The sequence below is a fragment of the Prunus persica genome, chromosome G3 (genome assembly GCF_000346465.2).
Source record: "Prunus persica cultivar Lovell chromosome G3, Prunus_persica_NCBIv2, whole genome shotgun sequence".
In the NCBI taxonomy this organism is placed as follows: Eukaryota; Viridiplantae; Streptophyta; class Magnoliopsida; order Rosales; family Rosaceae; genus Prunus; species Prunus persica.
In genome coordinates, this window is record NC_034011.1 from 11,089,478 (window position 1) to 11,111,057 (window position 21,580).

A 21,580-nucleotide genomic window follows, 5' to 3' on the forward strand; every position below is an offset into this window, starting at 1 on the left:
AGCATTAGAAGAAGTTGGTAAATTAGATAATGAACCAGTAGGTCTTACAGAATTTACAAAATTTGTAGTAGGTAGTAATATCCCTATAAGATAAAATAATTTAATTATCCAATTAATTTTAAATCTAGCTGAAAAAGTAGACCAATTAGAAGAAAAAATAACATAAATTAATCAATTAGTGTGCAATACTACTTCCACACCACCCAAAGAATTAATTGATAAATTAGAAAATTTAACCTTAGGAAATAATATTCATAAAAGATAAAGTACAATAATCCATTTGATAATAGTAAATAGAACTCTTTAGAAGAAAAGGAAAAGAAATAGTTAGAATAGAAGATGTATACCCTAGTGAACAAGAAGCACAAGAATTTTTTAGAAAAGGTTTTGAAAAATGTCAAAAAAATAAATATAATTTATATAAATTCGGAAGATTTGAAAATAAACATAGTATTGTAAGTAGCATTAGTCAACATGAAGTTAGCTGTATAGATAAAGAAGTAACTCTTAATTTACTTAGTAATACAGTAATAGAACATCTTTAAAAGTCACACTATCAACAAATTCATATAGGAACAATTATGATAGGAATAGCTGGACTCACAAGAGCACAAGTAGGAACTAAAGCATTAGTATAAATATATGATAACAGATGGGACAACTATCAGCAAGCAGCTATAGCCACAGCAGAAGTAGATCTTAGCACAAACCTATTAGTCATAGGATGTATTCCTAATTATTTCATGAATATTAGAGAATTTAGTAAACATATTGAAATTAGCATAAGAACAAAAAATTATAGTATGAAAGGGGAATACAAAAATTTAAGTATTAGTCTTATGTATGAGGAAAAATTTCAGATAACTATAACTATAAATTTAATGTAGAATTTCAAAATTTAGTACAAACTTTTGGTAGTAAACATGTTAATATGATAGAAGCAAAACCAGTAGATAATAGCTTTTTAGAAGGAATATAATGGATTTTACCCAATTTACAAGTAGCAAAAAATAATAAGATTTACTAATTATAAACAAATAAATGATATAGAAGATTTAGAAAGTGAATTAGAAGAAGAAATACACATGACATTTGATAATTTAGAAATAAATATGATTGAGCATAATTTTGATAATATAGCTGATAAACTCATAGATGACATATATAATTTAAATGAAGAAAAATATATAGAAAAATATAAAACTTATAATTTAGGATTACATAGATTATCAGATAAAGAAGTGAAAGATTTAATTAAATATAGGATTAGAACATATTTTAGGAGAAAAAGAATATCAAAATATGTTAATTAAAGTAGAATGCATGCCAGCAAAAGATCAATATAGTTCAACTGGACCATCTGTAGTTCACGCAAGTAGAACAGACCAGCAAAATCTTAGGCAAACTAATGAACTAGATAGAGAAAATAATGAAGAAACCTTTAGGAGTGTTTTTCAACAAGAAACATTTGGACTAAGAAAAAATAGAATTCCTTATAAAGGAATCGAACAAATTAGTTTAGTAGGAAATATATTAAATTTAGATCATGTAAACCCACAAGATTGGAAAAAAAAAACTACAGAAAGATGGGAAAAAGGATGTGTACAAGCAGCATTAATGTTAGATTTTAGTAATAACATACTTTAGATGGAATGGATTTTGATTACTTCCAAACATGGAAAATTAAAAATCCAAGAGAACATCAAACAGTAAAAGAAATAATTAATATGGATGCATTTGTTAAGTTAATTAAATATGAATTTTTAGATCATAACAGATTAGATGGTAGAAATGAATAGGGCTGGCAATGGGTCGTGTCGTGTCGGAATAATAAACGTGTCAAGAATGCTCAACCCGAACCCAACCCATTTAATAAATGTGTCGTCTCGTGCGGGTTTCGAGTCGTGTAACGGGTTCATAAAGAATAACATGCATGTTACAAAACTCACAACCGAAAAAATTTTAATTAAAAAAAAACAAAGAGAGTAGAGAAAATATAAGGAAAAGAAAGAAAAAATAGATAGAGAGAGGAGAGAAGAGAGAAGGAAAAGAAAGAAAAAAAAATAGAGAGAGGAGAGAAGATTGAAGGAAAGAAAGAAAGAAAAAAGAGAGATGAGAGAAAACTAAAGAGAAGGAAAAAAAAGAAAAAAAAAAAGAGAGAAGAGGAAAGGAAAAGAGAGAAAAAAGAAGGAAAAGAAAGGAAAACTCAAAAGAAAAAGAAACATTATAAATTTCAAAAGGCATACCATAAAATCCCAAAGTTGTTTGTAGCATGGTGGATAAGATGTTTGAGAGAAATGAGGATGGTAGGGGTTCGAAACCCTTTGTGTATGTGCTGAAGTCTCCATTTGTCTTTATATTTTAGCGGGTACACGGGTTGACACGACCCATGACACGACCCGTTTAATAAACGGGTTAGATAGGTATTATAGTGGGTTAGAGGGTTGACCCGAAACCTACCCGTTTATTAAACGGGTCAGAACGGGTTGACTCGAAATTGACCTGTTTTTTTATCATGCGGGCTTCGAGTCGTGTCCGAAATTGCCACCCCTAAAAATGAATAAGAACAAGTTAGAGCCATAAGAAATTTAGAACAATTACAAATTTGTGATTTACAATATATTAGTGAATATACTTCAGACTTTTTCAAGTATTTAGGTAGAACGGGCAGAATTGATGATCTTAATTTATTAGATACTTATATGACAACCATTAAAGGACCAATAGGAGAAAGAATTTGGAATGAATGGCAAAAACACCCTAGAAAACTAGATGTATCCATAGGAGCAAGAATACAACAGGTATATAATATATTACGATCAGAATGTAGTCAAATAAAAGCAAAAAGACTAATTAGAAAACAGTTTTACATGAGCTGTAAAAATGTAGATTTACCTAAACAATATGGATGTCATAGAAAATTTAAGCAGAAAAAAGTCATATAAAAAGAGTTATAGAAAATATAGACCTTATAAACAACAATATAAAAATTTTAGAATTCAACATTCAAAAACTTTTAGAAGAAGAAAATATATCCCTAAACAATTTAGAAAAAGAACAAACAAACCATGGATTAGAAAGTACAAAGTACCCAATAAAAGTACATTTAAATGCTATCTTTGTGGTGAAGCAGGACATATTAGACTTAAGTGTCCCAAATTAGGAAAGCAACCTAGAGAAAAAATACAATTAATTGAGCAATTTCAATTAGAAGATGATGAAGACTTAGAATCAATTTATAGTTTTGATGATAATTTAAGTGATAATGAAAGTATTTATAGTGTTAATGCCTTAGAGTTAGAATCAGAATTAGATTACTCTAGTAATTTTGATAGTGAATTAGATGAATATACGTGTATTTTTGAAGAACAAACAGAGCATGAGGAATTTAAATATGTTAATTTAGGATGGCCTCAAGAATGTAATCAATGTAAGAAAATAGTGGTAGAAAAATATTACACTAAGACCGTAGTTTATTGTAAACTTTGTTATAATAATAGACCAATAGAAATAAATACAGCTGAAATAATAGATAACAATAATCAAAATAATAATAGCCCCAGTATAGAGAAACAAAATACAAGTTCATTAATAACAATTAATTGTGAGTTATAATTGTCAAAATAAAATAAAATTCAAACAACAGCTATGATAGATACAAGAAGCATAAAAAATGTAATAAAAGAAGAATTAGTGCTAGAACAATTTAGGCAAAAACTAGCTAGATGAGTAAGAATTATACAGTTTGATACAAGACTTGTATATTTAACACACTGTATTAATAATATACTAATTAGGATAGAAAGACAACAGTTTAATTTACCCTTAACCTTTATATCCCGGATCATATCCTTTTATCTTAGGATTAAATTTCTTAAAAAGTTTACAAGAAGGATTTTTATATACACCTATAGATATTACATTTTTTAAGAAAGGTATAACCACAACTGATCAAAGTAATATATTAGAGTCTTACAACAGTATTAACATAGAAGAACAAAATTTTAAATACTATAATATGGAAGAAGTAGAAGAAATAAATGAAGAAATGTGTGACACCCGACCCAATTTAATCATTTTATTCAATTTAACTCGATTTATTTAAATTGTGAAATTACAATTTTACCCTTGGAATAAGGTCACGATAGTCAGTTTTCGATCCGTAAGGATTTTTGAGATTTGAGTGGCACAGTTGCGTTGAGCTTGTCGCCATTGTGTTGAGCTCGTCGATATGAGTTCGTAGACACGTAGTGGGTCGAAATCATAGTTTTAACGAAAAAGTTACGGTCAACAGAAGTGTAGTAGCACAACCATAAATATTAGAAAGTCGGATTTTTAAATAACCAGTCAGCTCTCTCTTTCTCCCCTGACCTCTACCTCTCTCTCTCTCTCTCTCTCTCTCTCTCTCTCTCTCTCTCTCTCTCTCTCCTCTCCATACACGCATGACAGCCGAAATTTCAGTTGAAGATTCCAGCGCCGTCCGGCCACCATTTCCAACGAAACAAGTTGCAAAATCTTCGTCTCTTCCTCCTCTACCCATCCATACCCATTTTCACCTTTGAAACTCCAAGATTGGTCGCGATTTTCAACTGAAACTGAGTCAAAAACCACTTTCGTCCTCGAAATTGTTCGTACGATTTTCAGCTATTCTAGAAGCCAAAATTTTCGAACTAGGTATGAAACTTCATCTACTCTTTGTGCTCTACCTGTTTATGTACTTGGTTTGGGTTAATTTTGATGTTTTAGAAATCGATTCTTAAGCCCATTTTTGGCCGACTGTTTTGGCTTTGTTCCGGCTAGTTCCAGATAATTTTTGGCCATGGTCCAAGAACAAAAGTTGCTCTCCTAGTTGTCCTGATCACGTAGGTATAGGTATTGTTAGGTGTTTTGAGAATTTTCCGGTCGCCGAAATTTTCTCAAAATACCCACCCGCTGCCAGCTCGTGTGGCGACGCGTGGGTCATGAGGTGGTGGCCCATTTTGTCCTAAAATGTTCCTCATGTCATCCCGAGAATGACAGTATGCTCGGATTCGAATTTGGTTATCGTTTGACAGTTGAATGGATTTACGCATATTAGACGATATCAGGGTTCGATATGTTTGGATTGTTGGATCGGCTCCATTTCCAAGTATGTTGATCTAGGTATCTCTAGGATCGTGTAGGAACTCAAGGATCGAGAATCAGAGTTCCAGATACTCAAAGTTGACATAAAACGGTGACTGTTGAAATTAAAAAAAATCGGCCAAATAAATCTTATTATTTATTTCAAATAAAAATTAAATGATAAAGTCAAACCAACATGGGTTCCCAAAATTTTGGGATATCTGTTATGTTTCAAATTGGAAAGGCTAAAGCTGATCAGCACTTACTTGAAATTCAAAAAGTGTTGTGTTTTCAAAGGAGTTTTATCTAGTTGGCCTATAAAAAGGCTACAATAGAAAAAGAAGAAAAGAAAGAAAGGAGAAAGCCGACGACAGATTAAAAAAGACTGCAAGAGAAATTGCTATAGGTATACTGTCATCTCTATTCTCTTTTCTATATTGGGCATGGCATGCCACAAATCCATGGGTAAGAAACCTAAAAATTACTTGAATGCGAATTTATGGGTGAGAAACCCTAAAATTATTAGGATGCAAATTCATAGGCGAGAAATTCAGAAATTACTTGAATGCAAATTCATAGGTGAAAAACCTCAAAATTATTTAGAAATAAAAATTCATATGGATGAACAGACAAAAAAAAGAAGAAGATGAAAGACAGCCACGTTTTAATGGTTTAGCCTGAGGTTGTTGGCATTCAGAAACAACAAACCAAAAAAAAAAAAGGCAGCAAATTAAAAGGATTGGAATGAATGGTTTGCGCTAGTGCCATATTAAAACAATAAACAAAAGGAGGCTTGAAGTGGCCACGTCCGACAGATTGGCTTTGAAACAAAAGCATGGGCTTGGTGTGTGAACAGGCAAGAAGAAAATATAAAAATATATACATATATATAGTTGGAAAAAAAAAAGAAAAGAAGAAAAGTAAAAATAAAAAAAACAAAAAAAACCTAAAGAAAAGAGGAAGGAACAAAAGTGGCATACACAGCCACTTTCTTTGTGTTGCTGAGGAAAAAAAGAAGAAAAAGACAAAAAAGTGTGGGAAACTCTTGGCAGCTTGCGGCAGCCTATTTGTTGGTTTGCGAAAGTTCTGTACCAATTGTGCCTTTCTGTAGTCCTTTAAATGCTGAAGAGATACAATGTTTGCTCTTAATTTGGACTGATCTCAAGTATTTCAAATAAATATGGGAGTGCAAGGTATGATTTTACTTGGAAACAAATTCTAGGAAGAGTTGAATAGCTATCAGGTCGCTTCAATCGGCTGCTGGACCAAAGTTTTTTGTGGGTTTCTTGCTTGTGAGCTAACTTACAACAAATATTAAAGGCTCGAAATAGATTAATGGGCCGTCAAAAATAATTGCCTATTAATTGTCAAAAGTCCATAATGTTTAATGGGTGGACTAAATAAACATTAATTAAATTTATAGATGCTCAAATTGCCTATTATATGGTTCATTGATCAATTTTAAAAATCCTCGTAGCCATATTTGAGTCCAAGTGCAAATGTCAATTTTAGAAAATTAGTGGGTTAATAAAAATTTCTCATTATTTTTCTTGGGCATTGACAAAAAGAAAAATGGTACAAAACCATCCAATTTTTCCCATGGGTCATCTACCCATGCCAATTTCAATGAAATTAAATTCTAGTCTCTCAAACACAAATTCTCAATTAATAGGTCACACTTACCCATTAATTTTCAATTTTTCTCATAGGTCATCTACCTATGAAAATCTCCAAATTGTCCCAAAGACACAAATTCTCAATTAGTGGGCCACACTTACCCATTAATTACCAAATTTTGGAACTACGCCAGTTTGATCCGATTAAGGGTACATAGGCAATCTAGCATCCTAATAGACACAACCACAACCAAATTTGAATTCCTGGTTTATTATTAACCAAATTCACCCCAAACACACATCAAAATTGAATCCCTGGCTTATTCAGCTAAATTCACTCATACACTTTTTAAATAAAATTCATTAAAATTCCCCCTTTAGCAATGAGTCATTTATTCATTGCAATTCTTTGAACTACAAGTGGCTTGATTCCCGCTAGGGATACGTAGTGTCACAGCCTGCATGTTCAAGGCCCAACCCGTTGGATTGATCATGCTAGACCTCTTAGCCCACATGTCCAGATTCGTTGTACAATAGTAGGTAGACTACGGTTGGTGACAGTAGTTGGTAGATGCCGGTAGGTGACATTGTATCTTAGCCACCTACCATGATGGTAGGTGGGATAGAGAAAGTATATAAGGAGGATGACACAATGTGTATCCTCACCTCACAACTTGTAAAGCATTGAGTAGCAATACAAGCATATATTCTCCCAAACTTTCTTAAGCGTTCTTATTGTGTTCTTGCTCTTGCAATTATTCTTTGTTTGGTTCGATCTTGTATTGTAGGAAGGAGGCTGACTTAGCTTGTTCGAGAGGCGATCAAGTCTAAGGCCGCACGGAAGGAAGATTCCGAAAAAGTCATCCCGTGACAGTTGGCACCTTGAGGTTGGACTTAGGAGCAGCCGCAAAACCAAAGAGGCAGAAAGAAGCAAAGAGGCAGTCTATTAAGGCAATCTTATTTGAGCTTTCTGGGACAAGCTCAATGATGATTGTAAGTTGTGCCGACTCCTAAGAAGAGTAATACCACCCGTTTTGTCCAAATCATGATTAGATCAATCTCGGTCAACCTGTATCCTACAGATTCTGTCCTGATGACTTCCACGAACGAAACTAGTAAGGAAAGTCAAAAGGATAACTCTGTGGAGAACGCTGAGGTTCAAGGGGCCGAACCTCCATCAAGCCATCGAACCCATGTTGTGGAATCCACATCACAAGAGGTTTACCCATATTTTTCAAAGGGTAAAAGTAAAGCCATCATCATGAACAAGAAGGTGGTGAACATACCTCATCCACAAAGGAAGCTCGTGCAAAAGGTGAAGATAACTGATGTTTTAAGGGATCAAATTCCATATCACAAGGGGCAGTCCCGAAACCTCAAGATCAGTCGAGGTCCTATATGGGTCCATTGACTCGTTCCAAATCCCGAGACATGATGGAGATGATTATTCCCGAGTTATCCGCTCTAAACTCAACCCACTTGGACAACTATTTGTTATGGAATCCTTTTTATGATGATCCCATATCTCAAACTCAAGAGAATGATTACATAAAATCCTAAGGAGCCAAACGTCATGAGGGAGTGGAAAGCATGCAAGTCATTATGACTGGTACTTCTAATACTAAGGACCAGTTACCCTTAATCCAAGAAATGATGCAAGATATGCGAAGGGAAAAGCAGCAGAAGTTGGCAGAGAAAGACACAGAAATAGTGTTACTATTTGCCCAGTTGAAAGAAATAGCCACTATGGGAAAGTAGGACAGGGACAAAGCAAATGAATTCGTGACCCAAGAACAACAAAGGAAAGAGGAAAAAGGAGAGGGCTCTACGAGCACAATTTCCCCAAACGACATAAAGGCATTAATTGCTGAGGGGATTCCTGAGTTCCAAATGTCCATAGCACCTCCTGTTCAAGGGTATCGATAACCCTTCCCTTCTCCTTCTCACTATGACGCCATCTCATTCCCGAAGGGTTATCAACGGCCCATATTTGATAAATTTGATAGCATAAATAGCTCACCCCATGAACATCTGGCACATTTTTATTCAGCATGTGGCGAGACATCTCAGTCTGACATTTTCCTGGTGCATCAATTTGTCCAATCCCTAAAAGGATCAGCTTTTACTTGGTACACACAGCTACCGCCAGGCTCTATCCTAACATGGGATGACATGCAGAAAGCATTCTTGGCACAATTTGTTAGTTCTAAGAAGAAGGTCTTGATCATGGACCTAGCTCTAACTACCCAAAAGCCAGGAGAAAGTACCAATGACTTCATACTGAGATGGAGAAGCCTCAATCTCCAATGCCCAGAGAAAATTACCGATCAATCAGAAGTGCAAATGTGCTACAACAACCTCATACCAGACATTGCAACTTTTGTTGCCATTGCTGAACCTCAATCATTTGATGCCTTGGTGTTAAAGGCAAGCAATGTTGAAAGACAAATTGCTCGCAAAAAATCCGAGACCCAAAAAATTCAATTTGAGGAAAAGAAAAATGACAAGAAGTCTACGAAGGGAAGTCGTTGGCCACTTTTGTCAAAACAGAAAAGAAAAATGACAAAGGCCAAAGTAAAGATCCACCCAAAAGGCTCACTCTTAAGGAGCGCAAAGAGGTCAAATATTCTTTTGACGATGATGATGTAGAAGAAATCTTTGACCAACTTCTTGCCTCTAATGCTATTACCCTGCCAGAATCAAAGCGTCCTGCTGGGGCCAACAAGATAAATGACCCTAGTTATTGTCGGTATCATCGCCTTGTCAGTCATACGCTCAAGGATTGTTATATCCTGAAGGATGAAATCCAAGAGCTCCTCAACAATGGTGGTTTAGAGATAGACTCTTCTTCTCGACATCAATCAACTGCAACAAATATGATTGAGGAAAAGCTCACACCCACCACTGCATTATTAGATGGAGAGAAATTTGTAGGTATTAAAAAAGACAATGGGGACACAATTATACATGCCTATCCAAATGCACCATGCCCTAGTGATCTTGAAATTCCCACTCTTCAAGAGCTCATGACTATACCTAGTCCAGAGATATGGGAAGATTCTTTGGCCGACGAATCTTTTGAGAGGTGGAAGACATTTGTTAAAAGAGCCAAGCACATGGCCAAACATTTCCCATCCAATCACAAATCTGTTACTCGTCCTGGTGTCAAGATTCAAGACATGCCTTCTTTCAAAAATAAGAGGAAGAAGAAGAAGGTGCAAAAGAAAGTTCAAATCCCTCAAGAGGATGAATATGAACAACCCGCAAGGGTCCCTGTCACACTCACTGAGTTTTTGCTAGTTTAGTTCTTCTCGAGTGAATCCAAAGTTGAGGAAGAAATTATTCAATGCAACATGGTTTCTGTGGAGGAATATGAGGTTGACACATAGGTTGATGAGATTAACCTCCACTCTGGTCGAAGCATCCCATCTGCTGATAAAGCACAACAAAATGAGGAAGTTGATTCCTCTAAAATCGAGAAGAAGTCAAAGGCAAAAGAGATTAAGGTCTCCTCATCAAAAAAAACTGTTGCAGGGGAAGATCCACCATCCTCCTCAAAAGCGAAGGACCCTAAGCCCGATACCGGTAAAACCAAGGAGTCATCGCAATCAAATGCACTTAAGTATGATATTTTGGCTCATCTTAAGCGCATCCCACTCCTTTAAGTGTCTATGACGCTTTAAAAATATTAAGAGAGCTTAGGGAAGCACTTGTAATGGCTTTAATGAGCCCGGATTTGTACAAATCATGTTTCAAATCAGCGGATGTCCACACAACTGAAACCTCAAAGTTTTGTGCATCGTGTCCAGTAGAGATTACCTTTGGTGAAGATGACTTTTTACTTGGGTCCAAATTCCATAATTGACCTCTTTATGTCACTGGCGAAGTTGGAGGCACGACCATTAATTAAATTTTGTTAGATTGTGGTTTGGTCATGAATCTTATCCCATTAAAGACGCTCCATGCTATAAGGATGAGTGTCCGACAGTTGTCTCCCTCTATGCTGACTATTCAAGGGTTCAATCAATTTGGGTAAAAGGCCATGGGCTCTATCGCACTGCAAATGGAAATAAGGGACCTATATTCAAACGCCCTATTCCTTGTGATCGATGCTAACACTTTGTACAACATCCAATTAGGACGTCCATGGCTCCATACATATGGCGTAGTCCCTTCTACACTTCACCACTGCTTCAAATACTTGGTAGATGGGGAAGTCAAGAGCGTTTCAGCTGACATGGACCCGTCCAGAGGCGAAGTTTTACGGTCCACCTGGTATCTCATTCACCCAGCCATCAAAGGTTGATTTTTCCAATTTGAGAAATAACATTAGGTCCTAACCAATTCAATTATTGTACGAAAGCAGATTTGATTTGCAATTACTGACAACTCATAGATTGAGCAAAATTTTGTTAAGAACAAACTATGCATGTAATGTAAATTTATGTGAGATAAATGAATTTTAAAATAAAAAATACAAACTCTGTTTTCGGGGCCTCAGTACATAGTAATAATATTACAACCAGAGAAATGAGGATTTTCAAATGCACAGCATTTGCAAATAAATTAGCAACAACTACCATACATAGTCTTTTGAAACATGAACAGAAAACTAACCTGTAATCAGAGAAACTATCAAACACTTTCCAAAATAGGTACACAAAAGCAGAACAACATCACCTATCCAAAATACAAAGACAGAAAAACAAAATGAAACAACAATTAGGCGAGAAGAACAAAAAAGTATCAAAAATAACTTGGTAACTACAAAATACAACCAAAAAACACTTCAAACACATGGCTCATCAGTAGGATCATACATAATTAATCACCAACTAACCTTACCCTAACCATAGTTACTAAAAAATTAAATATAATAAGAGATATATCCAGACGATTAAATAAATAAATTTGACAATCCTGCTTAGTTGCTTGTGGAATACATAGATCGGACGAATATGGTTAATTGAGGAGAGCACTACGCATATGACAAAAGCAGCTCCAGTACACATTGTCTTCACTCACACACACACGAGATTGGACATAACGGGAGATTGGAAAGAACTAATTTTCACATGAGAAGATGAGAGATTGTTCATTAGGAAGAGACAGAACGGCTACAACAATACAAGTTAGGTTAATTCCTTTTTTTCCTTTTTTGGTCGTGTTAAGGCCCAAATATATTTCTAGCCAGTACAACACCTAACTTGGAAAGAAACTTAACTTGGGTACACTAGAGTTTGTCATATACGCTTGCACACATGCCACGCCAAGCAAATAAGCAACACGCCACGCTACAAGCTTAAGTGGGCCTAAGCCACGCAAATGTGTGGGGCTTGCTAAGCAAGTTGTGGTATGGATGGTTACGAGTTTTCATGAGGCCCATTGATGAAACGAGAAATGGAAGTTTTGGGTTACTTGGGAGCCCTGAAACTCAAGCCCATTTCTGGAGGCCAAATATGTGGGTTAGCATAAAGGAGAAAAAATAGCCCAATACTTTAGGAAAAATAGCCCAATAGTCTAGGAAATTAGACCATTCCCTTAATGGGTTAACCCATCACCTTAGAAAGGCCCAAGCAACCAAGGAAAATATCTGCAACCTCCAGCACTTAGCTGGAAACAAGGGTCACGACAAAAGCCAAGGGTTACTTGTGTATGCAGGCTATTGGGAGTCTCGAGCACATGGCCAAGAAACAAACCCAAGGCAAACCACTCGAAGAACCAAAGAATATTAGTGCGAGCAGCACCCTTCAGACCAACGTTGTTACCCATCTCTTTCTCCTACCAGCTCTTGCCATGAATAGGGGAGGAAAGAAAGAGAAATAGTAACCAAAGATAGGAGATTGCCACTGGAATAACTGCGAGAAGGCTCTAGAGCCTCCAAAAATCTTGTCTTTGAGTGCTTGGACTAAGGAAGATTTTACAAAATAGGGATGAATCAGAGGAAGAGAAGAGAAAGGGAGGGAAAGACTTGGCAGATTGGGGAGGAACCATCTAGGGTTTCTTGGGAAGAAGGAGTTTCCAGCGCCTATAAAAAAAGGCATTTCCTATCCATCATCTCAACCCACATCCAGAGAGCAAGCTTCATCTTTCATCCCTGAAACTCTGCAATTTCGAGCCCCATTCCTCCATCTCCTCCCATTTTCTCTTTTGGTAAATCATTCCAAAGCTTGACAGAGCTTTTGTCAAGCAACCGAAAACTACCCAACACACCCATTGTTATCCCCCCATCTCTCTCTCTTAAACGAACCCTCTTAGAATCCCTTCCCCTGGCCTTATAATCCCTGTTTCTCATAGGAACTCACAGCTCTCTCTCTTTTTAATGCTAAACTCATGACTGCTTAGCTTCCATTCCACAAGCTTCTCAAGCCAAGCCAAGAATTTATCTATAAGCAACTGTTGGTTACATTGGTGAAGGAGACCAATGTGTTTCCTAAGGTTCAGCTACCCTTTCGAAGCACTCTTAGGGTCTGATTCTTGAACTTAGACTCAGGGGGAATTTTCACCCATTTTCTCTTTATAGCAGCCCAGGCCCGTCTGTAGCTGCGGGAACGAAAAAGCCCCCGCAGGTCGAAAGGTTAATTTTTTTTCAAAATCTTAAATTTTTAGCCTTGATGAAATTTAAATGAGGTGGCATGTGGAGAAGAGAAATCAAGCAGATCATGATAAAGAAAAACCAAGCTGAGAATCTGAATCCATGTATAAGAGCATATATTGGTTAGTAGGCTGAGATTCTATCCTCTCCAATGTAACCAAATTGATTATAATGGCAAACTTATTGTCCTAAACAACAAAAGATGATAGACCTACACTTTCCATAAACTGTTTTACCATGAATAATCCCTCAACTATACGAACCTCATCATTTTGGTCCTTCAAATTGAGCAACGTAATGAGTTTGACTTAATTGTTCTTTTAGTGAATTTGGGACGTGACACATCGGCTAGATATTGCACATAATTGAAACAACTACACCCCAAAACACGAATTGCATCAATTCCAAAGGTCTCTTGGAGAAAAAAAGAGAAACAAAATAACTCAAAAGGATTAATGGTTTTGAGTAAAACATGTTCGAAAGATCGAACTATGCTTCAATTTAATTTTGAAAATAAATGCATGGATTATGCTTCTATTTATATGATATGTATAGTACAGTTTGTCTTATTTGTAGCAGTAACCATGTTATAATAATTAGAAATTTTTATTAGTTTCCTCTTCAGATGATAGCTAATTATATTTAATTGGTGATTAACCTCTAAATCTTATTCTTTGGATGTTACAATATTATGGGAAGACATCCACGATGGGGACTACGCCTGCTTACCATCAGGAGCAATAAACATGTGCTCTGGAGAAGTTGATGGGTTAGTTGCAAGATTCCAAACAATTATTTGAATCCTCTCAAATTCAACTCAGCATGCTGATGATGTAGAGTCAAAAGGTTATGTAAGGCTTTCAATATAAAGTAGAAAGGCAGAATTCTTACCTTTGCTGTTTTACTCCCATTGACAGATAAAGAAGATGTGTAATCAAATAAGGGCTGCTGGCATTCTTTATACGCAAATCAAAGAGTCGCTGCAACTGCAACTACATGTCGAGAGGCCTCTTCGTTACAGGTGCATAGATGAGATCCATCTAACTATCTCAGTGGTGTCTCAAGATTATATGATTTTTATATACGGGATCCATTGAATTTCTTGTTTCCATATTGTATTTTACTCTGCATTAGAGTCCTTGTTGGGGTCAATAACTGTAAACTGGTTTGGAACTCATAACATTAGCCAAATCAGTGATAGGAATTCTCACGGCTTGTCTTTGTGCCAGTAAAAAGAGATCTCTGAACTTGGAAGACTTTGATGTTGCAGAGGACTAATAGAAAACACAATGCCAAGTACCTCTTGTTACATTCTAATATTTCAATTTCATTTATTTACTTGCACGAACAGATTCAGCGAAATTTAAAGTTGCGAATTGATGAACAAGGGAAGCAGCTAAAGAAGATGTTTGATCTGCAACCCAAAAAAAAAAAACAAGTAACAACCTGTTGAAGACTCATGCAGTTCTCTTTAGTCTTTGGTGAGAAAAGAAAAGGTGGCAGATTTTAACCAAACCATTACAAAGAAAAGGATAGATGTACAAGAATCTCATGCAGTTGAAGCGCTCATGTGAAGAGCTACTAAGGATGCATAAGATCCATTCGAGATATTCATCAAAGTATCATGCTTGCCTCTCTCTACGATAACCCCATTTTTTACCACTGCGATCACATCAGCATTCTTGATTGTGGATAGTCTATGGGCAACCACCACTGTGGTCCGGTTTACCATCACTCCGTCTAATGCATCTTGAACCACTCTCTCAGATTCAGCATCGAGTGCACTTGTAGCTTCATCTAACAGTAATATCTTGGGGCTCTTGATTATAGCACGCGCAATGGCTATGCGTTGCTTCTGTCCCCCGGATAATTGCACTCCTCGTTCTCCTACTATGGTGTCAAACCCCTGCATAATGCATTCGGATTAATGTTGCAACAATCTATTATAAGTTATAACTAAGATCAGTTGACTTGTACCCAAAAACATTTATTATAATGCATTAATGTTCTAACCTGTCCTAAGCTACTAATGAACCTGTAGGCATTGGCCAACTCGGATGCAGCTATAATTTCGGCCTCAGTTGCATCTCCTTCTTTTCCATATGCAATGTTGGCGCGGATGGTGTCGTTAAATAAAGCAGGTTCTTGGCTCACAAGCCCCATCTGTTGCCTTAACCATTTCAATTGGAATTTTCCAAGTTCAATTCCATCAAGTGTGATATGACCTGAATCCGGATCATAAAATCTTTGCAACAATGCTACTACTGAGGATTTTCCACTCCCACTTTCTCCAACCAAGGCAACTGTCTGCAAAAGAGATTCACAAAAGAACCACCTATATGAAGACCTAAACTTCATCATCATGTCATCAAACTAAAATATTATAAGATACTAAATTTATTTATAAAAAAAATAACAGAATTGAAATCCAAATCAATGATGAAGTGCTTACATTGCCACAATGAATAGTCAAACTTAGGTCTCGGAAAATCTGTATGTCTGGCCTAGATGGATATTTGAAGATTACATGGTGAAGCTCAATCTCTCCCTTTACGCTGTCCAATTTCACACCAGACTCGTCACTAGAGTCTATCTTTGACTTCCTGTCTATTATTGCAAATATGGAAGCAGCAGCATTCTTGGCTTTACTGAAATCAACAGCAAAGGAGCTCGACTGAGAAATTCCCATAGCTGCCATGGTTAAAGCATAAAAAACCTGCAGGCCAAATACACATCTTAAAACCATCTGCATATGCTTTAGTCTTGTTTTAAAAACTATTCGATTAATGGAGGGAATAATTACTTGGAAAACGTGTGGAAATGTTGTTTTTCCAGCCTCAACAAGTTTAGCTCCCGCATAGAAACAGGTTGCATAGACACAAAACAGAGAGAAGAAAGATATTCCAAATCCTATTCCGCTGATCAAGCCTTGTCTTTTCGCTGCCTCTGTAGGGCCTTCACATTTCCTTCTGTATAGGTCCATTACCTTTTCTTCAGCACAGAACGAAGCAACTGTTCTTATGCTCCCAACTGCATCATTTGCAACTTGGCTTGCTTCCTCATACATCATCTGCAACCATTTAATACATCTTGATCGTTAGAAGGAAGAAGGGATTTGAATTTACAAATTGTGAAATGTTCTAATAATCCAGAATTGGCACTTGAAAATGTAAATGTGGACAAATTATAACTGTATTTAAATGAGAAAGCTTTTACTTTCTGGGAGCTCTAGATCATACCTTTGCATCTGCACTGAATCCTTTCATGAACTTTGCTTGAACATATCCGTTAATTCCGATCAGAGGAATCAATGCGAGTAAAATGAATGCCAGCTGCCAACATGCAGTAAAACCAATGAACAAACCTGCAGCTGCAGTGGCAATGCTCTCAACTATATGAGCTAGTGTGTCTCCTACTAGGGCCCGCACTAGAGCGGCATCTGCTGAGAGCCTGGCACCAATTGCACCACTTGAGTTCTCAGCCTCATCAAACCACCCAACCTCCATGTGAACCACTCTCTCAAAACAAATCAATCTGATACGTTCAATTAACTTACTACCAGCCACAGAAAAGAAGTATTCACTGGCTGGGATCACCAATAATGATGCCACACCAAGGGTCATAAACATAATTGCCCAAAACTCTGAATCTTTCTTTTGTTGACGAGGTGGTTCATAGAAAGTCTTTACTACCTTGGACAAAAGCAAACCAAAAATTGGAATCATAACACCAGTGATGATTGCAGCTACAGTCCCAATAAGAAGCACTGGAATCTCGGGCTTATTGAGGGCAACAAGACGGCGCATTGAGATCTTTGGAGGTTGCTCTAATGGCAGGGCAGGGGCTTCTGGGTCTGCCTGCAATGTATTATTGTTCTCACGCATGCTACCAACAGAGGAATTCCGACTTAAGGATCTTACGAACGCCGTCCTTTGACTCAACTGTCTAAAACATTTCGTAGTAATTTCGGATTTGTTTTGAGCTTCTGCTGTTTGTTCTGATCCCTTGTTTACTTCTTGCAAGCGTATAAGTTGAGAGTATGCTCCTTCAGGATCCTTGAGTAAGTCTGAGTGCGAGCCTGATCAGTTGACAAAAAGTTACTGTCAATTGATATATACAGAAAGTACTGATCAGAGCTGACAGCCTCTTTGTGTATCTTTCCATTGTGAATATATACTGCTGTTTCTCTTCACTCTAGTAGATAAAAATATACCAGATCAATCTAATAATTAACTGCAGCAGCAGTGGACTTTCTGTTGCCTTTCACATTATTTATAAGCCATACGTCTGCGCTCTAAGTGCCAATCCCCAACTAGTCTATCCACAGAAAAGATGTATCCATGGGAAAGAAGCAGGAAATGCATAGTAGGCATGCATGCAGTTTGATTTTCTATACCATCTTAAACAAAATGACAAAATGATTTTCTTTTGCAGTAAATAAATTCTTAGTTGCAGGTTAGTTATTAATCTGTTTGGCTCTATTTACATCATCCTCTAAGTCAATTCTGCAGAAATAATTATGAGATAGTGTGCATAAAACAGCAGAATTTAATTTGTTGCAATCTCCAAACAATGGGTGGGAGAATAAAAAGAATGTGCTATGAATGGCCTTATTAGATAGAATACCTCTTTCAACCATCTTTCCTTTATGAATGATAGCAATTGTATCTGCGTTCCTCACCGTGCTCAAACGATGAGCAACAATAACACTAGTTCGGTTGACCATAATCCTATCCAATGCTTCTTGAACTATCCTTTCAGATTCTGCATCAAGTGCACTTGTAGCTTCATCCAGAAGTAAAATTCGTGGATCTTTCAAAACTGCTCTTGCTATAGCAATTCTCTGCTTCTGCCCACCAGACAGCTGAGTTCCATGCTCACCCACCATGGTGTCAAACCCCTGAACACGAAATATATATGCAATTCCAAAGTGAAGTAAGCCTATGTTATGTTCTTATGATGATCATGCGTGTATATATATGTACAGTTCAATCAAAATGAGCTAGCTAGAGCAAATAAATTAGAACCTGGGGCAGTTTATCAATAAATTTAGCAGCATTTGCAAGTTGAGCTGCTGCTTCTATCTCTTCAAGAGTAGCACCATCTTTTCCATAGGCAATATTTTCCTTAATGTTGGATGCAAACAGTACAGGTTCCTGGCTGACAAGACCAATTTTACTCCGAATCCATTTGAGCTGAAATTCTTTTAGGTTTATACCATCTATCAAAACTTCACCAGCTCTTGGATCATAAAACCGCTCTACCAGACTGATGACTGTTGACTTCCCACTTCCACTTTCTCCAACCAAAGCTGCGGTGGTGCCACTAGGGATATAAAGTGAGAACCCGTCGAATATTTGTTCATCTGGTCTGGCTGGATAACTGAAAAATACCTCTCTCAACTCTATATCTCCACGAATGTCATTCAATGTCTTTCCTTTTTCGTCATAGGCATCAATCTCTGGCCTCCTACTGATAGTCTCAAACATCTTAAATGCTGCAACTTGACCAGCGGCGAATGCACTTAAGCATGTTGATGCCTGCCCCAGAGACCTAACTCATATCCCAAAATAGTTCCAAAAGAAAGAAAATTATCAAATTATTAAGGAAAAAAGCAAAGAAAAAAATAAAGGGAAGAAATTTGAAAGTTAAGAGTGGAGCTTACATGGATGCAGTCAAAACAGCAAGAATCACATTCAGCACATCACCCCCGGAATATCCTTTTTCCCTTATCATTCTTGAACCAAACCATACAGCCAAGGCATAAGAGAAGAACAAAACTAGCATAACGAAACCATGACCTATTCCAGCAGCCGAACCTTCATGAACACCTGATTTGTAAGCATCCACAAGATTTTTACTGTAACTTGTAATAGCTTTCTTCTCTCCAGTAAAGGATGCAACCTAGATATATGATATATAGGAACCAACCAAATGAAAAACATCATCATATATATTCTTGGCTGGTCACACATAAATAAATAAAAATTAATTAATTATTCCAATATCTAGCTCTAAGGCGAATAAATTGTACATTATGTGACTACATACGGTTCTAATGGAGCCTATCGTCTGATCAAGAACGTTTGCTGCTTTTGCGTAAGCACTTTGTCCATGGGATGCCATCTTGGTTACAATGAAGGATATAGATGCACCAGCTGCCACAAGCAGAGGAACACAGGATAACATGACAAGGGTAAGAGGCCGCACTTTGATGAATGCTATTATAAACCCTGCAATGAATGTTGAAAATAGCTGGACAAATTTCCCAACCTGCACCAACAAGTTGTTGTTACATTATTATAAGAAGAGTAACACATTTCACGGTTTCTATTCTTCCATTCCATTTCCAGGTGATTTTTATTTTTATTTTTTGTACTAGTACACGTACCTTCTCACCCATGGCATTTTGTATGAGAACAGTGTCGCCGGACATTCTCCCAACGACCTCTCCACCGCCATTTGTTTCCATATCAAAGAAAGCAATATCTTGTCTCAATATTGTTTTCAAATACAAAGCTCTTATCCTCGCAGCTTGTCTTTCCCCTGTTACCATCCAGCAACCGACCTCTATTGAACAAAAAAAAACAGAGGCTTATCAATCAGTTCAAATGCTCAATTAATATATAGAAAAAGGAATTTCTCCATGCATTGCATTATCAAAAACAAAAACTTATGATATGTACTTACGAAGAGTTGCAGCCACAGCTGCCCAGATAGCCAAATACACAAATTTTAGAGAGACCTGCAATTTTCCAAGATAAGTGATCATCAAGATGTTCAGCGAATCAATAGAGGAAGAGATCATGTTATAATTATGTTATGAATACCTTGAAACAAAATATATGTATAAAAAAACACCTGAGCTCCAGAAGTGAACAGGATTTTCTGGAACTTGAATATTTCACCTCATAAATTAAAACAGAAGTTGATAATGTAAATAAAAGTAGACGTTTTTTCCAGTGGTGGAGATTAAAACTCAGGTTGTGACTTGTATGTAGACTTGTGAAACATAAGTTTACCTTGGAAACAACACTGAGTCCTATGTGTGTATTGTTTTGATTAGTTCCAAAAGAATCACTCATCTCCCCGACCAGTATCGTCATAATTGACATACATGAACCGTTCCCCATGGCACCAATCGTGCCGACGAGCATCAACATAATATCAGTCTTATCTGCAAACGAAAATAACTTTATAAAGGCAACTTTGTCAGTTTTCTCGTCTCCTCCATAGCTGCTCTTGTCATGATCCCTGTTCTCCATGCTAGACCTCCTCTCTTCTTCTTCTTCTTCTTCTTCTTCTTCTTCTTCTTCTTCTTCTTCTTCTTCTTCTTCTTCTTGGTTTGTCTTTTATGTTGTACTATTATTTCCCACCAGACTTTTGATGTCTCAGTAAGTGGGTATTGACATTTTGTTGTTATCGGGTCAAGGATTTGATTTTTTAGCAGATTCACTCAATGATAGCCGTATATATATAGTTTCCTTTTAAGTCCTGTAATATACATCACACTAATTATTGTATACAATACACTCAAATATTCATACTGCACAAATATATGGATTCTCTCTTTGAGAACTCAACCTAAGTAAGTTAAAAACAGGAATTTAATTTCACATACCAACTACATCCATCTATAAACACATAGCATCACAGTAATTCAAATTCAAAATTCTTCACCAAATGTAATAATGTTACGCTTACCACATTTGTATACCACATTCTTATACCACTTTATGTGGCAGATGAAGTGGACAATCACATCAATTAAAAAGTGTCAATAAATTATAAAAGAAAAGAAGATGTTAAATTAATTTTAATTGATCCGTCACATCATCTACCACATAAGTTGGTATACAAATATGGTAAGTGTAGCATTATTCCAAAAAAAAAAAACAGCTAAAAAAAAAAAGAAAAGATTTTCTTTAATGAGAAAAAGAAGAGAAAAAAGCCTCACTGCCTGTAGAGAATATATTTCCTTGTATTTAACAAATTACACAAAGTCCCTATTTAAACTAGTACAGGATATCTACTTAAGGTAAGAAATAATATAGACATGAATACAATCCGATTTACAGCATGAAATCTGATTTACAGCAAGAAAGACTAATTGCTAAGAGGAGATTGTGAAGTTGACTTCCGTGTAGGCTAAAGCTGATCAGCACTTACTTGAAATTCAAAAAATATTGTGTTTTCAAAGGAGTTTTATCTAGTTGGCCTATAAAAGGCTACAACAGAAAAAGAAAAATAGAAAGAAAGGAGAAAG

General features: G+C 36.5%; 1 protein-coding gene across 3 annotated transcripts; it reads right to left on the reverse strand.

Moving 5' to 3' along the window:
• LOC18779384 (ABC transporter B family member 11) lies at positions 14,621-20,785 on the reverse strand. Of its 3 annotated transcripts, XM_007214610.2 has the most exons (12): positions 20,337-20,784; positions 20,005-20,059; positions 19,706-19,884; positions 19,366-19,587; positions 18,980-19,218; positions 18,342-18,867; positions 17,941-18,214; positions 16,554-17,392; positions 16,118-16,384; positions 15,767-16,030; positions 15,328-15,621; positions 14,621-15,220 (listed from the first exon to the last, which is right to left on the reverse strand). In XM_007214610.2, exons 1-12 carry the CDS (start codon positions 20,577-20,579, stop codon positions 14,864-14,866), a joined length of 3,759 nt encoding a protein of 1,252 aa, XP_007214672.1. In that variant the 5' UTR covers positions 20,580-20,784; the 3' UTR covers positions 14,621-14,863. The 3 variants fall into 3 exon arrangements, with proteins under 3 accessions (XP_007214672.1, XP_020415291.1, XP_020415292.1); XM_020559702.1 differs by lacking the exon at positions 14,621-15,220 and having other exon boundaries at positions 15,534-15,649; positions 20,337-20,785; XM_020559703.1 differs by lacking the exons at positions 14,621-15,220; positions 15,328-15,621 and having other exon boundaries at positions 15,818-16,005; positions 20,337-20,785.